At 44.7% G+C, this 16,151-nt stretch overlaps 1 protein-coding gene across 1 annotated transcript in view; it reads right to left on the bottom strand.

The window, feature by feature from the left end:
• Positions 1-10,545: 10,545 nt before the first annotated feature.
• RDX (radixin) overlaps positions 10,546-16,151 on the bottom strand; it is a 53,974-nt gene continuing 48,368 nt past the window's right edge. Inside the window, exons 15-16 of the mRNA XM_080930373.1 lie at positions 13,214-13,306; positions 10,546-11,093 (exon numbers count right to left, since the gene is read on the bottom strand). Of these exons, the coding sequence (XP_080786499.1) occupies positions 13,240-13,306 (67 nt within the window). The 3' untranslated portion in view covers positions 10,546-11,093; positions 13,214-13,239. The remainder of the gene's footprint in view (positions 11,094-13,213; positions 13,307-16,151) is intronic.

Below are 16,151 nucleotides of genomic sequence, written 5' to 3'. Positions count from 1 at the left end.
TCTTAGTTTTATATATTACAATATATTAATTAAATAAATTTATTGGCATTTTTTTCCTAAAACTTACCTAGTGTGAACTTAAAATAAAGGTAAAATGCTGCCTGAAAATAATGTCCAAGCATCTTCGACTAGGATAACATTTTCACTACTTGTGTGACACTGTGTGTTGCATGGAGTAGGATTTGGGTACACAGTAAATGCTTCTAAACGGCATTGTGCATATTAGCATATCCAATAATCTGAACCATGTTCAGCAAACTTAATTCAGGAAAGTGATGTTCTACAGTCACTGCTGTTGTGTTTGAGTGAGCATAGCACACATCTTTACCCAGAGTGCTGCAGGTCTGAGAGTGACACAGCCGACTTGTGAAACTGTCCTTGATTCTGTAGGTCATTATCTGAAGGACAAGTAGAAATGTGGAGGCTGAGTGAATGCCAAAAACAGGGTTGGAAATGTGGGGTTCCTCATACCCCGTTTACCCAGTCACATTGTGAGACTAGGTTAGGAAGTCACTTCAAATGAACATGTCACTTTTGCTTCATATTAGCACTGTGATTGTTTAGAAATGGGCACACTTGGCTAAAATGATTTAGGTGAGAGCTTTGGTAAAAAGGATATGACTTAAAATTTGGCCTTCTTATGTTTTTAGCTGAAGTTGCCCTCTTTTTCACCTTTAATATAATTGCCAGTGTATGTCATGGAGTGGGTAGCTCGACCCACCCATTCCTGCATTTTTCAGTGCCATTTGGCTGTGTGCTAAGAAAAGGTTTTCTTATGACAAGAAGGCAGTCTGTCTGTCCCCTTTGTTGAAGCACCAACGCTGCTTTCAGACATTAATAAAGTTGGCAGATTTTTAGCTACATCAGTTTCTCAAAAAAAAAAAAAAAATCTCAGGTAATAAGTAAAAGGAGTCCATTATGAAATTTATAGCTGATCATAAACCTTCATTTTAGCTGTAATATCTCTTCCCAATCTCTAATTTCTATTTACCAGACTAGCTAAAAATAAATAAATAAAGGGTGTGCTAATGAGTAGTAAAAAGTCAGAATTGGTCAGCTGATTTAAAAGGACTCAGACTGGAATATTCTGCCCCTGAATAATAGACAGTCAACTGTACTTTATGCAGTAATAGCAGCTTGTTGTCCCTGTGTCTTAGTCCAGAGGGAATAGTTCCTAACTGGCCAAAATGGCCCTCAGAATTTCCTCTTTTCTTGCATGTAATACAGACATTTCAGTCTTGTTATCCTAATGGGAGTTTGTCACTGACCCAAACAGTGAGAGTAATGACCACCAGTGTAAAATATTTGACACTGGTGGTAACTTGAATTTTTGTTTTTATGAAAATATGTAATTACCTAAAGAGGGTGTTTTATATATTTACATTTGTTATGAAGTATTAAAAAATATGGGGTTGTCTTTTAATGGATAACATTTTCCTGATTGAACTGTGTCTTTAAGTTGTGAATGACCAAGTCTAGGGTCTGTTTGACCAACAAGATTCAGAACCACTTACATGGAAAGAAACACTTGGTTTTATTCTTGGTATTTTTAAAGATTATTTTGATAATTTTAATAGAATGTGTAACTTTTAAATACACAAAAGTAGTATTGATTATACAAATAATTATTTAACATGTCTTTTATGGATGTATCTATATGTATATAGACAGTAATATATTTATAAAACAAATATACTTTATGTTGTATTTTTTAGTTTGTAATAGATGTAAGTATGACTGTGTATGTGAGCAAGCACACACATGTGTGTACACATGCACACACGTATTGATGTGTCTGTTTGCTTTTCTGTGTTTGAATACTGAAACCTTTTTCCCTGACTTACTGGGATTTACTCTAAAGTGTATTTGGTTTTTGCTCCTTTTACTACCCTTATTCCTTATTCAAGATAATAACAGGTACAGTTTTCTAGTCTGTCTGTTGCCAGATGGCTCTTCCATTTTATCAACGTCTAATTCTTAGAGAATGCCTGACATTAAGCTGGATATAATGATTGTGTTCCAAATATATTAGAAATGGACTCCCAGCTGTGATGTGAAAGTCTCAGGATACACACCAATAACAGAATCAGCCTAGAATATGGAGTCCTCCACATATCAGAATTCGAGGGGCCTGGTACCTGTGAAAGGGAAGAAGCATGTGTTCTAGATGCTCCAGGAGGAAAACTTGAGGGGTGTGCCTGCACCTCTCTCTGTAGGATGTGCTAGTAAAGAATTCGGGCTTCTCGGAGAAGCAGATAGTCTCTTTACTGCATACCTTCCCTTTACAGTGTGAAAGCCTCAGTTAGTGTAGAGGTGAAAATGTGACCTTTTCAATACAACTTTATTTACAGAAACAAGCAACAAGCTAGCTTTTACCTGTGAGCCATTCCTCAGCCCTGTTCATGAGGGAAGAAAGGCAGACGTATTAAGCAGTAAATTCTTGTGCATGTTAATCTAATCAACAATAGCATATCGCTGCAGCCATCTAGAGGAAGTAAGATAGTCACTGCTGTCCTTCAGAAGACAGCTGTGCGACATCGACAGTCATATCAAGTTCCTCGTGCCCACCACTTGAGATGTTACTTGTCTAGCCATCCCCACCCAAAAAAAACCAGGATATCAGTATTGTGAATTTTGCTTAAGTTCTTATTTTTAAATAGGAATCTTTTATCTTTTGTTTCTTAGTGGCCTTATGGGCCCAAAACCAATCTCTTTTAAAACTCAGTCTATAATTAGCCACATTTTTCCAAGATTGCATTTGTCAGTTACATTTTTTCTGTTCCTTTTTGTCTTCTGATACTTAACAGACTTATCCTTCTTTACAAGTGTTTTTAAAGATTAACATACTGTAACTTCACAGTTTCAGATTTTTCTGTAATGTTTAAAACTGACTAGTCCAATGAGTATATTTGTAAGAAACACGTCTGTCTTCTTTCTCTGTGTAGATGTTCACTGTGGTTTTTAGCTACCTTAGGGACTGCCACAGGGCGGTGTTCTCATGATCACCGTAAGGTACACAGCACGCGCATTCACACTGCTTCGTTCACGGTATCTCAGCAATAACACTATCTTTACAGGATTGTTAAATAGCTACGAAAACCACCACCCACTTAAGTAGTTTCACTTTCTTTGAAAACCTGGAGGGCAGTCCTGGCTCTAGCAGTATTGATGTTGTGTCTGTTACACCCTCTCACTTCCTGCCTGTCATCGATGTTATAACCCTGTCGTATCTACACAAGGCTTTCCCCCAGGGTCCTCAGTCCTTCAGACTTGCACATAATTTCGGGTTCTGACCATTTGGCAGTAGGAAATGTCTATGCATGTTTTCAATCCTTATAAGCCTGTAAAGTTTCATTTCTTAATCCATGTACTGAACTTCCTGTCCAGGTATTTCAGGTGAACAAGATGTTTCCCAGAAAAGCTTTTACCACTTCTTTCTAAAGCAGCTCATGTCTTTAAGAAAAAGAAGTACAGTGGTTGTTTTGTAAGGTATAAGCACATGCATTTGTATATGTATGTGTGTGTGCATATATATATATCTCCTCTGGGGTTTTTTAATTCTAAGTTTTCAGCCTTCAATGAAATACTCACAAATGGTCACATACTGCAGACAGGGTGCATCCTCGCTGTCAGGCCTCCTGTTCCTCCCAACTGTGTAGCTGTTTGCTGCTAGAGAATTTCCTTATTCATCCTCCAAGATTTTCTTACAGGAAAAATAAGGGAATGACTATATTTAGAGCAACCACTTTATAAACATATTATTCTGTTTATCTCTGTATGTTTCTGTAATAGGAGTTTTACAATTCCAAAAACAGTGGAAATGGCTGTATGACTGCCATAGAGGGGAAAATACTAACATACCCATTTTTCCTGTGGCAGGTTGTTACGTGAAAAAAAGAATAGACCTCATATGACGGCATAGATGCTAAATAAACAAAGCATTTCCTTCTCTGTTCCCCTGGCTTTCCCCGACTCTGGTTAATGATATTGGGCTACTCTGGAAGTTGTGCACATGTTCAACATTGATGTAAATGTTAGAGCCACAATTAATTCCTATTAAACTGAAATTAAATGTCAAAAACAACTAGTTATGACTCAACACATGGTGAGAGCGTTTTCTTTCTTAGTCTCTAAGATGCTTTATTTCTGGTGAGGCTGAAGTGTCTAGTTGTTTAGCCAAGATTGGTTGTGGATAGAGACCTTATCCACTGAGTTTACAGGAAGGCTAGTTAGTGTCCGTGTGCTAGTTCTGGTGAAGGCCAGCAGGCGGTAAAATGTATTGAGCGGGCTTCTCTTCATGAGGCAGTATGGACTAAGGTGGGAAACCAGCTTGGTGGACTGATACATGTGACCTCTAAACAGGCTCCGTATGCATCCTTCAAGGTCTCTTCTAAGTTAAACTGGAGTCTAAAAGCAACACCATCAATATCTTAACACCATAAGTATTAAAAAAAGAGAAACAAGCGGATCAAACAAATAATAGTTAAGTTTTATTTTGTTGATAGTTGAGGCTCCAAAACCTAGCTCACTATAGAAAATGTTTCCTTTCTTTCAGAGGTTGGGAGAGAGGGCAGGTAGAGATAATAAGGGAACCTCACATGCCCCAGTAGATCTTGCACAAGTTAGTATGACAGACACACGCACACGCACGCACACACGCACGCACAATGCTGAATCAAACAGATCGGCTGAGTTTCCTCAAATCTGCTTGTAAAATGGCATTGACACCTCTTTCCTGTTTCTAGTACATGAGAAGGAGGAAAACTCAAGGGCAGCAGTGCCACCTGGCCCTGCTCATGAGTCTTGAAATGGGGGCCAGGTCCCTGCTGTTCTCCAGAGCTTGTCTTCCTGACCCAATTTTATGATCATTTTTGGTCAGTGGAAATATCCTACTTCTGTGTTCTGGTTAAGTTCTAGTGGGATTTTCCTCCTCTGTCACTTTGCAGACCTTTGCTTTTCCTCCACTGTTGTCCCTAACATTGGTACTTTCCATTGGCCAATGTCAGCTGCTCATCTGTGCCTTCTTCCACTTAATTATCCACATATGAGCTGAGAACCTGCAGTCTCGGACTATGCTCTGGCCAGGCTGCACACACTGATGCTCATAATTGCCAGAGACTCCAACATACCCAAAAGCAATAAATCAAAAGCAACACCTTGTGGGAGAGACTCTCAGCCTTCCCAGGTCTACCTGAGCCCAAAGGGCAGAAGTGGATTGAAGTGCTAACTAGACCTAGTGCTTTCTTTTTCTCGGGTCCAAGCCTGTCTGAAGACAAATGTTAATATACACTGAGTTAATACTTATCACATCAGTACTCATCAATGCATGAAAGAGAAGTGTCATAAAACAGCAATTTAAGGCTACATACAGAAGTCCCTTACACATTGGGTGTCAGTTCCTCCTAGTCCTAACAACCGAGGATCCTAACAATCAAGATATGTCCCCTGAATTTGTTGAAAACAAAGCACCTGGCCCTGGTCCTTTGCCATCCCCCAGTTCAGAGGCAGCTGCAAAGGTGAGGGCATCCTTCACTGCCTCTGGGAGAGAGCTCAACCAATAGCCGGGGCTATTAGGATAAGCTAGCTGCCAGGAACTGTAGGAAGACAGGGAGTAACTGGCTTTGAAAGATTGTCCATCTCTCTCACAAGAGCAAGAAGTCTCTATGGTAACAGACTGTGATAGACCCCCTGGGAAGAGTCTGGAGCAATGAGCTTTGGAGTAGTGCCCCATGTGAACGACTTTGATCTTGGAGCTTGGCTATGCCTTCCATTGAAGATGGAATCATTTCCCACCTCGTGGATCTTCAATTCAGTGATGACAATGTGTAGGGCTCAGGATGTTTGGGCACCACTGGTTCCTCTCCGGGGCAGCCTCTGGTCCAGAGAGTATCTTGTGGAGGGAGGGAGGACTCCTGGGGTGATGAGCCCCACTGATGCTATCTTCTGAGAACATCACAAATCCCTTCGCCCTCACCTGGCCACTGCTGTACTTTAGTCCAGCTAGTCACTTGGCCCCCTTGAAGAAGCCAGGCGTGTAAGCCATAGCCTACCGTCCAGCCCTGCCATTTCAACCTCTCTGTAAAGCAATGGCACACCCACGTACAGACTGGTGAAGGGAAGAAGTAGGTGACAGCCATGAGTGGATATTTAAGGCTTCATACAGAAGTCCCTTACACATTGGGCAGTGTTTTGTGGCACTTCTGGTTTTCTTCCTGGATGCCAGTCCCACCCAGTTCTAACAATCACGTTGTGTCCCCTGGTACCCATGGGACTAGAGGTATGAGCACTGACATGTCCAGCACAGGGATGCTATTCCCTGGCCCTCAAGAGCTAAGTCTAGATGGACATCAGGACACAGCTCGTGCTGTGGTTTGGTTATGATGAGTTTCCGGTGATGGAACCTTAGTCCCTACTTGATAACATGAAGCTAATGTGACTTTTAAGGGGTAGGACTTAATACAAAGTGGTGAGGTCACAGGGCGTTATCCTTAGAAGGGTTGTTTCCGTTCCTATAGAATCAGAAAATGTAGAAAGTGAGCCTGCTCCCAGCCCTTCCTCACTGAGCCAAATCCCCTTCTGTTTCTTCACTTGTGATACAATGAGCACCCCAGCCCTCACCAGGACCACAGAGCCAGAATTTTTGGATAATCAGATTCATAAATCAAACTTCTTTTGTCAAGTACCCATGTCATATAATCTAATACAAGAGATAGACTGATGTCCTCTTAGAATTTCTATTCCTGCAATAAAACACCATTAGCAAGTTGGGGAGGAAAGGGTTATCTGGCTTACACTCTCATATCATTGCCCATCACTGAAGGAAATGAGTTCAGGAACTCAAACTAGGCAGGAACCTAGAGGTAGAAGCTGATGCAGAGGCTGTGGGAGGGTGCTGTTTGCTGGCTTACTCCACTTGGCTTACTCAGCCTGCTTAATAGAACCCAGAACTTACAGCCCAAGAATGACAGCACTCACAATGGGGTGGGCTCTCCCACATCAATCACTAATTAAGAAAAAGATCTTATGGGGGCATTTTTTCAATTGAGGCTCCGCCCTCTCGGATGACTATCTTTCATCAAGTTGACAAAACTAGCCAGCACAGCCCCTCACCAGAGAGTCCCCGATGGAAACTCATGACCCTCACAGTGCCCAGGAAGAAGGGCATCTGAGGCTGTTGGTAGACTATTGAAGGCAACGTATGGAGCCTTTCTGTAATACAAATGGGATGGCTGACGGGAGGCATTTCCACTGGGGTGGACCAGATTGCAGGAAGAACTGCAGGAAGACAGAGGCTTGGCTAGGAAGCCATGCTGGGCTGTGACATTAGGCAGCTTCTTGGCATCTAGCTGCCTTGACAGTAAAGGATGGAGAAACACTTGATATGGTTGTCACAGAAGCCAAAGGGAGGAGAAGCATACGAAGGGATTCTTGTGTTGGTTGAGCAAAGCCAGGCGATGGAGAGTGTATGCAGATTAACTCTAGTCACATGAATCGCAGTCTGTGAAATGTACCAGGGGCGACACCCATTTCAGGCAAGGTCGGGCTATGGGAAATGCCTGTCGGTGTCCCCTCTTCAGTCCCTCAGATGCATTCCCATTATGAGGACATGTCACGTTGTCTCCTGATCTGTGGATGTCTGACCTTTACAATTCTGTGAAAAGCTGAATCATGCAACTCACTTTCTCCTACCCTTGCTGAGAAACCAGGCTGTGTACTTGTTTATCTGTGCACCGGGCTCTCTCTGTCTCTGTCTCTGTCTCTGTCTTGGTCTCTCTGTCTCTCTCTCTCTGGTTTTATTGAGAGAAAATGGGATCCTGAACTTAAATCATCATTCCAGGGTAGAAGTACAGCCATCAACCATTTATCTTGTGTTCTACCCAGTCTGAAGTGAGCGTGATGCAGAGCCACTTGTTTGTCCCCAAGGCCATGGGCAGAGAGGACATTGATTTGTAAGTTACTCATGCTGACCAAGGAATGTTCACTGGCCCCTGTTTAGCAAATGCCACCCAGCTGACTCAGCCTGGAGAACATTTGGTTCTTGCAGTGTCTGAGGAGAACAATAAATACAACTCCTCCTTTCAAACAAGTGCTTCCAGGTCTCCAGTGTAGTTCCTCGGGAAGGAGCCCTGGTCTCACCTAGAAATGTGCTAGAAATGGAGATGCTTGGGGCAGGGCTATGCTCTGTTTGCTCTACCAGGAAATCTGAGAAGATATCCCAGCGTGTTTCTTAGCAAACCGATGCACATTAAATGAGAAACACGGGACTGAGCAAGGAAGCAAGAGATTAATGGGTGGGGTTGAGGATCACAGTAAACCTGACTGAAGCTTACTGGGGTAGCTGGACCCCCTGTCTACCACTGAATCCCAAGAAGGCAGGCCTACCCTCCCAGTAGTCGAGGCTGAGAGGTGGGGGGTAATTGGATTTTCTGCTGACAGCCAGCTCCCTCAAAAAAAAAAAAAAAAAAAAAAAAAAAAAAAAAAAAAAAAAAAAAAAAATCCTGAGAAAGTGTTGTCCACAAACTCCCCAATCAATGCCTGCATCTTCCTGTGAAGGAAGAAGGAGTGCAGAATATATCCTGAGCCAGAGGCTGAGAGCTCATCCTATGTATGGGTTCTCTGGGAAGAAAGGGAGACCTCCCTAGCCATGTGCTCCTTCAGGGAGCGTGTGGGGATGCTGGTACCGGGAAGGTCTTGTCTTCTCCCTCTCTCATGGTGAGACTATAGGCCTTGGGATTCTGAGCCATCAACTTTCAGCCCATTTGTCCAATGATGTAAAGAACCACTAAGCAGGGCAGAGAGCCTAATGTGTTCTGTCTCTGCGCAGGGGCTGGGCTTGGTGAGCTCTGAACATAAACACTTTTTAAAAAAGATTTATTATATATAAGTTCACTGTAGCTGTCTTCAGACACACCAGAAGAGGGCATCGGATCCTATTATAGATGGTTGTGAGTCACCATGTGGTTGCTGGGATTTAAACTCAGGACCTCTGGGAGAGCAGAGCAGTCAGTGCTCTAACCACTGAGCAGTCTCTCTGACTCGAACATAAACACTCTTAATCCTCCTGCCAATCTGTGCTATCCAGCCACCTTCTGTTTAATGTTAAAAGTAGGTGACTTCTTTCCCTTTTCCAACACAGGTTACAAACAGAAATTAAGCATAGGAATGGAGGTATATGACTCAGTCCTTCCATCCAAACACCCCATTTTACAGCCAAGGAGTAAGATCCCTGGCTGGAGCAACTGGTCTGAGGTTCAACCACTAATCCCCACTAATTTACAGCAGATCATACACTGCAGCCCCAGGCTTATCACCTGCTGAGGAAATCCTTTGGCCTCTGCAGCCTCTGCCTCCAAGTAGTCTCCGGAAGGACGATCCCACATCCCACCACTGCCATTGCTTTACAGCCGGACAACCCCCGTATCCCACACAGCCAACGCTTTCCCAAGGGCTTCTGCCCCTGTCAGTCAGTCACTGTAGCCAGGAGGGATCTGTCCAGAAAAGTAACTTTGGCTGCGGGTAGCAAGCTCTCTCTTGGGCAGAAGACTGGAGTCTCTGGAGGGCCTGCTAAGAAATGGAATTCAGGATGGATACGTTCCTACAGCATGGCCATGGGCCATAACTCCCAGCCTCATAAGTCCCACGTGCTTCTGCTCTTCCTTGTGTGTGTGTGTGTGTGTGTGTGTGTGTGTGTGTGTGTGTGTGTGTATATATATATATATATACACATACACACAGAGAGTGGCCTTTCGAGTCCTCCAAAGCCTCCCTTGCCTCAGTGTGTTCTGACCCAGTTGTTTGCCAGTTTCTGTTTATGGCCATGGAGAGGCCTACTGAGAAATTTGATAAGATGTCACCACTACAGCAAAGCTCAGGGTTATCTTTTAAGTTATAAAAAAAAAATGCTGATAACACTAGACTTTGTGTGCAGGAGAGGACAGTGTGAATAGACAACCTCGGTCGGCCTGTCTGCTACTGTGCCCTCTGTGCCGTCCTCAGACCCTGATAAACCTCTGACCAGGAAAAACCATCTATTGTGGCACACTTTGTATGGTTTTTATAAAAACCGTTAAAGTTTACCTTTGAGCCTGGCAAATGCCTGACACGTTCTTTGCAGTACCACACACTCTTAAGGTGACAGTTGGCAATGTGACTCAGCTATCTGAACAGTCACCCTAATGTCAAGACAGCTGAGTCACATTGCAAACTGTCACCCAATGCGTTAGCCCTTGCACATCCAAACCTTGCTCAGCCAGGGCCTGGTGCCACTGCATGAATTACTAATGCGCCTCACATCCCAGCTCTGCTGCTGAGCCCTCCTCACCCCTTCTCCAAACACTCGCCCATGTCTTAGTAACACCCGGTGCAACTGGAGAAGAGAAACTGAGACAGAGCCGGGAGGTCCCAGCGGTGGGGAGGACCTGTTAGCGTGGGTATGATAGCCACAGTCTGCCACGAGATGCAAAGAGAACTGGGAACTCAAGCTCCAGATGACATTAGAATATATTTATTGCTGTATTTATATACAATCATACAAACAGTCCGGAGAGGAGGGGGTGTGTCACATCCATTTCTGCAGGTCCCACAGGAATACACATGGAAGGAGGTTCACACTACCAAGTGTGTTATCAGAGAAAGCCAAAGATAAGTCACATACATTTTTTTTTCTTAAAAAGTTTTAAAGTCTTGAAAATTCTCCCCATATATTCCATCTTGTGAGCTAATTAAATCATGCAGAAAAACAAAGTAGGAGGGGGAATCTGTGGGATTTCCAGAAGCTTATGCCTTCCAGCACGTTTGAGAAAGTGGCATCTGAAAAGCCGAGCTCAGCAGATGTTGGCTTAGCACTACAGGGCTGCAGACATCCTGAGTCCTGGTCTATCTCCTGAGGTCTGATCCTGGGAAAGGCAGTGACGAAGTCTAGGAAACACAGTAACAGGAAGAGGGAAACCCACGGCCAACGGGTGAGGGGAGGAGCATTAGCAAGCGCCCGGGTTGATGGAGATGCCAGAATGTGTGAGTGTATGTGTTCAAGACTCAGGGCTGTCTCAGCACATCCTCAGTCTGAAACCCACCGTGGGTCTGCCACCTGGGACCTGTACAGAAAGATGACAGGACAGTCAGGGAGGAAGAAGAAACTTCAAGTTAAATGTTACCAGGACGGGTTGCCAAGGGCATGGCCTTGGGAGCTCCTGTCCAGTGCTCTGGGGCTGTTCAGTGGGTAGAAGGCTGCAGAGGAGATGCTAGAAGGCACAGACTGCTCTCTGACCTCAGACCAGCTCAAATATCCAGGACCTCAGAAGACATCAACAAAAGGCTTGGGAACATTCTGATCCCAGAATCATGTGCTGGATGTAAAGTTATAGTCACGGGTATTATTTCTGATATGAAAAAGAAGGTAGGGAGGAGAGCCTGAGGAACGGGCCCATCTGCTGGCACTAGCTCCATGTGATACACACCTTGGGTCACTTTCTATTTCAAGCCCCCCCACCCCCACCCCGCACAGAGAAACCTGGGCTTGAGAGTGAGGAGCCCTGGCTGTGATCCACGCTGGCACACCGAGCCAGCAGCTGCTAAACTGATCAGTCATTTGGCTATAATCTGGTTCTGAGACTGTAGGGGGCTCCACCACTCAGCAAACCAGCAAGTGAGTTCCTGTCTCTGGCTTTGGATGTTACGTCTAAATTCTTGCCAACAAAATCCCACAGGCTGGCTGGATGACAGTCCTGGAAGGAAGCCCTAAAGATGGAAGAACCAAGGCCAAAGGGACAACAGAGTCCTTTCCCACTAACAACCGACTGTGAAAGCCACAGCCCTTCCCTTCCAAGGCTGACAACTATATGACATTTCAGGCTGAAAGGAGCAGCGACTGCCAGCTTCCTTTGTCCCTTCATGAATTCAGCTCTGGATAATTCAAAATCTGTCACTTGAGCTTGACAGCTCTGGTGAGTCACACGGGCACCTTTTCTTCTCTTCTTTTGACAACAATCGCTTGGTGACAGCCTTCCTCAAAGGCATCACCTTGAAGGGGCACAGTATCAGCAGGTGAAAGTCAGAGACAGTAGCAGAGCAGCCAGCCTATTTTAATCTGGGGTTTTCACTGTTCAAACAAAACAGGGCAAATGGATTTCTGTACTGGAAGACAGGGTTTCACCGTGAAAGGTTTCGGAGAGTGTTGTCTGTAGCAATCGGGAATGTTTAGGATATGTTTCCAGCAGAGATATTTTTTGTTCAAATACCAGGAATAAGAAGAGCTGAGTTGGCATAGCACCCCCATTTCTAAGTGACTGAGAAAAGGCACAGGTGGGTGCTCTGCAGCCTTCATGTTACCTTTCAAACTGTGACAGTTTCGGTGTCGTCAAGAGGTGTCTGGGAGGCTAGTGTGGCCGGCACCTCACTTCGAAGACTCTAAACCTCAAGGCCAAACAAGTAAGTAGTTTCTAAGCTTCCTCCCCTTGTATGAGCATGTAATACTTGTTCCATCACATCAAAGAGTGTAAAAGACACACGGCTATGCCGGAGCCTATGTCACGTCTTCAAGCATTGCACAGGTAGGTCCATGTGTAACCAGGTGGGGAAACGTTTGGGAAACTCTCCCAGAATGTTTGGGAGCCTCAACCTGGATCCTTCACAGACTCTAAGATAAACCGAAGTGCTGCGGTTTCATTTAGAACTAAGTCACTTTCTAACAATCTGTCATCATGGTGAGCACATTAAAATGATTTTTTAAAGACAGCCAGACTGAGGGAGGGGTGCACGATAACTTTATTATTAACAAGTTCTCTGCTCTTCTGACGCAACATGCGTGTACAGCATAGCTGTGTGACTTTAATGCTCCAGGAACTCGGATGTGACCTGTGAGAGAACATTCTCAACACCTCTTTCTCACTCACCCTCTTTCACAAATGCAAGGGAGCGTCCTCCCTGAAACAGCATTTACAATAATCACAATTGACCACAGTCACAGATAAAAACCTCGCTTTCATAAACTCGAGCTGACAGCGAAGTGATTTATCGGAGGATGGTGTCCTTGCCCGGTGAGGAGCCTGGCGGATGTGGACTACCAAGGTCAAGATGACGCAGGACGGGACGCTATAGCACACTCTGGCTCAGCTCCTTCAACTTGACAGTAGCTAAAGGCTCTGGTGAGCAGGGGAACAGACATAGGTTCTAGAGGATCCCCAGGATCCCTGCATGTCTCCTGGGCTATGCTTACCTCATGAGGAGGGGGGCTTGGTCCTGTTACATCTGCTTGATGCTGCTTTGGCAGGAACGCATCTGGAACAGTGCATACAGTTTGGGTCCCCACCTTTTGAAAGAGACATCCAGAGGTTAGGAAATAGGAGCGCAGAGGGGCACATGGATAAGCGAGGTGGGGATGGAGGTAGCATGCTCAGCAGTTTCAAAGCTAGGATTATCTGAGGGCCAACTAGGAGACTCAGCTGCTAACCTGATGTCCTTTAATTCACCTTTGAAGCTCTGCTAGTGGACCATGGAAATAAGGATAGGGTCCTTCTGAGGCAGGCGCTAGGGTTCTCTGAGAACTGCAGCAGCTATCCACAGATGGATAAGGCTCACAGCAGCCAGGGCTCTAGAGCCATACACACCAGAACCTTTGACAGTGGGTGTCCTTGCCTTACTGTGTAACCTTGACCTTCTGTTCTTCAGGATCTACCTCATAAGTGCTGGATCTATGCGTGTGTGCCACCGTCTGGTTGCACATGGTGCTGGCGATGGAACCCTGGGCTTCCTGCAAGTTAGTCAAGCACTCAGAACAAGTGAGCCACATCCCCAGCCCAGATTTTCTCTCTTCTTTTAACAGTCTGTCCTATGATCTGGGAGCTGTTCACATCCTGGAGGGAACAGCCAGCCTAACGGACCTAACAGATTTTGTGGTGCCCACTTAGAAATCACGAGTTGCTGTCCCTGAATGAACAGGACGTCTCAGTGAACTCTCATGGCTCCCTGGGAGGCTGGTGTTTGAAGAGGAACAACAAGACGTCCTCACGGCTGCACAGACTATGAGGTGTTGGCCCAAGTGAATTCCTCAGTCTCACTTACAGACCAAAAACAAGGTGAGGGTTAGCCCAGCCAAGAAAGGTCTGCACCGGCCACGCCTACTCACCAGCCGCTCCCCAACTAGTATTTGGTGGCATCCCTCTGCATTAATGAGCTAAGCAATTAGGAACAGAAGTCTCTGTCTCCTGTAGGCCTGTCTCCCTAAAACTACTGTGGATGATGGTTCTGCAGGCAGGTCACTGAGTCCATAATGAAAACTGAGCCCTTACAGTAAGATACAGAAGAAACTTTGTCAAATCTGGTAATAAAGGGATAGGAATAACCGGAGTCACTAACAGCTTAATAATTTTCTTTAGTACTTGAGCTTGTTAAACTGAGCAGAATTAATTAGAAAATGATTAGCAATTGAAACATGAGGGCATCTTAAAGGGATTTCAAGCACTTGGAAGATGTTAGGGGTTAGCTGAGCATAGCTGGTACTCGCTCTGTGGTACTGAATGCCCCTTGGAAAATATGCTTGGTAGTATTTTTTCCTTTGGTTGGCAGTTCTACGGTCCCCATCATTAACCACTGTTGGAGGCTCAGACGGGTGAAGAGACAAAAAAAGGAAGGAAAGCAAAGGAATTAAAGAATGATTTAATGTGCATGTTAACGTTTAGACAAAGGAGGGCGGGGAGTGAAGAGAAAGCGGCGCGACTTAGAGAAGACAGCTAGTAAAGGAAGCCCAGAGCAAGAGGGCAGAAATTCCCAAGCTGACCTGCAGATGGCGCTATTACATCGCACTACGTTGAAGACCCGATCCTCTGAAGGGGAGGAGAGGGAGGTATATACTGACCAGACTGGCAGGATAGTCACAGTGCAGGTGGCTCGGGACTTGTGGAGCACTGGCCATAGGACATAGGCTAGGACATATGTTATAGCGAGTTATTTCAAACACATAAATTTGCATTAACATTAGATACATGCTCATCTATAGTTCAGAAGATTAAGCAAAACTATTTGAACACATCTCAATATGCACATAAATTACAATGAGATGAGTTTGAAATCCTCTTTTGTAAACAAACCTCTTAGCAAAACTGTGAATAAGTCTATAAAAAGAATTTTCATTAATCTGGTAAAGGTCATGTCCCCAACCCTAGGACACAGTGTGGTATAATGTTAGAAACTTTGACCTTAAGAGAAATAGAGACCACCAGCATTAAGCATTGAAGGGGAAAAAATCCATCCAATAAGCAACAGGATGGGAAGTGCTGGATGCTGGGAAGACTGAAAATTCAGAATGCCCCGAAGAATCTGCAAGTTATTTTTAAAGACAACAGGAACTCGGGGAATAACCTCCGGGCTAGCAAAGACTAGTTTCATTGCTCCGCCCTTGCCAGAATACTGTCAGTCACAACCCTTAAAAGACTGAGATAAGACTATTAATAATCCCAACAAAAACAGACCTCTGTCATTGGAATAACTTCAGCGACCCTCCCTAACCACACAATGAAAGATGTCAATACGTTGAGATGATGTCATTGTTTCTACAAGTCTTTAATATTGTACCGATGTAATTTCTACCCAGACTAACCTATTCAAACATTTCTCATCAAACCCCTTTTCACCATTAAAAAACTAAACAAAACAAACAAACAAAGAAAAAACCAACCAACCAAACAAACAAAAACTTAACTTCAAGGTTTATACACAAAAGCTGGATCCAACAGGGATTTCTCATCAGGACGAGGAGAAGCAAGTTCAGAAGCAAGCTGCATCAGGCATGAAAACCTGTCAAATTAAAACAGGGTGGCACTGGCCAGTGACAGCCATATTGGTTACCAGAGAGCATCACTGAGATATGGAATTGGAAATAGCAATGGCAGCCAGAAGCCTCCTGTGGCAAGGAAGGGCCCTGGTGCCCATGCCAGGGTCCATCCACACTGCCTGAGAACCAAGTACCAGCTGCCAGCCACAGCCTCCTCAACCAAGCCCACCTGCAGCTCCCAGGGGTTTTGATCCTGGAGCCCAGCACAGGCTCCTGCGTGAGGGGTCTACCTCCCCTTAGAGGCTACCCAGGTCACCCCAGGATGTCCTGCACCAGCCACGAAGGGGAGGGGGAGCTTTCAATCCTACTTTAGGTCCTCTCCTGG

The sequence above is a fragment of the Micromys minutus genome (assembly GCF_963924665.1).
Source record: "Micromys minutus genome assembly, chromosome: 16".
NCBI lineage: Eukaryota > Metazoa > Chordata > Mammalia > Rodentia > Muridae > Micromys > Micromys minutus.
The sequence above is the reverse complement of the archived record's forward strand: the minus strand, read 5'-3'. Positions and strand labels throughout refer to the sequence as shown.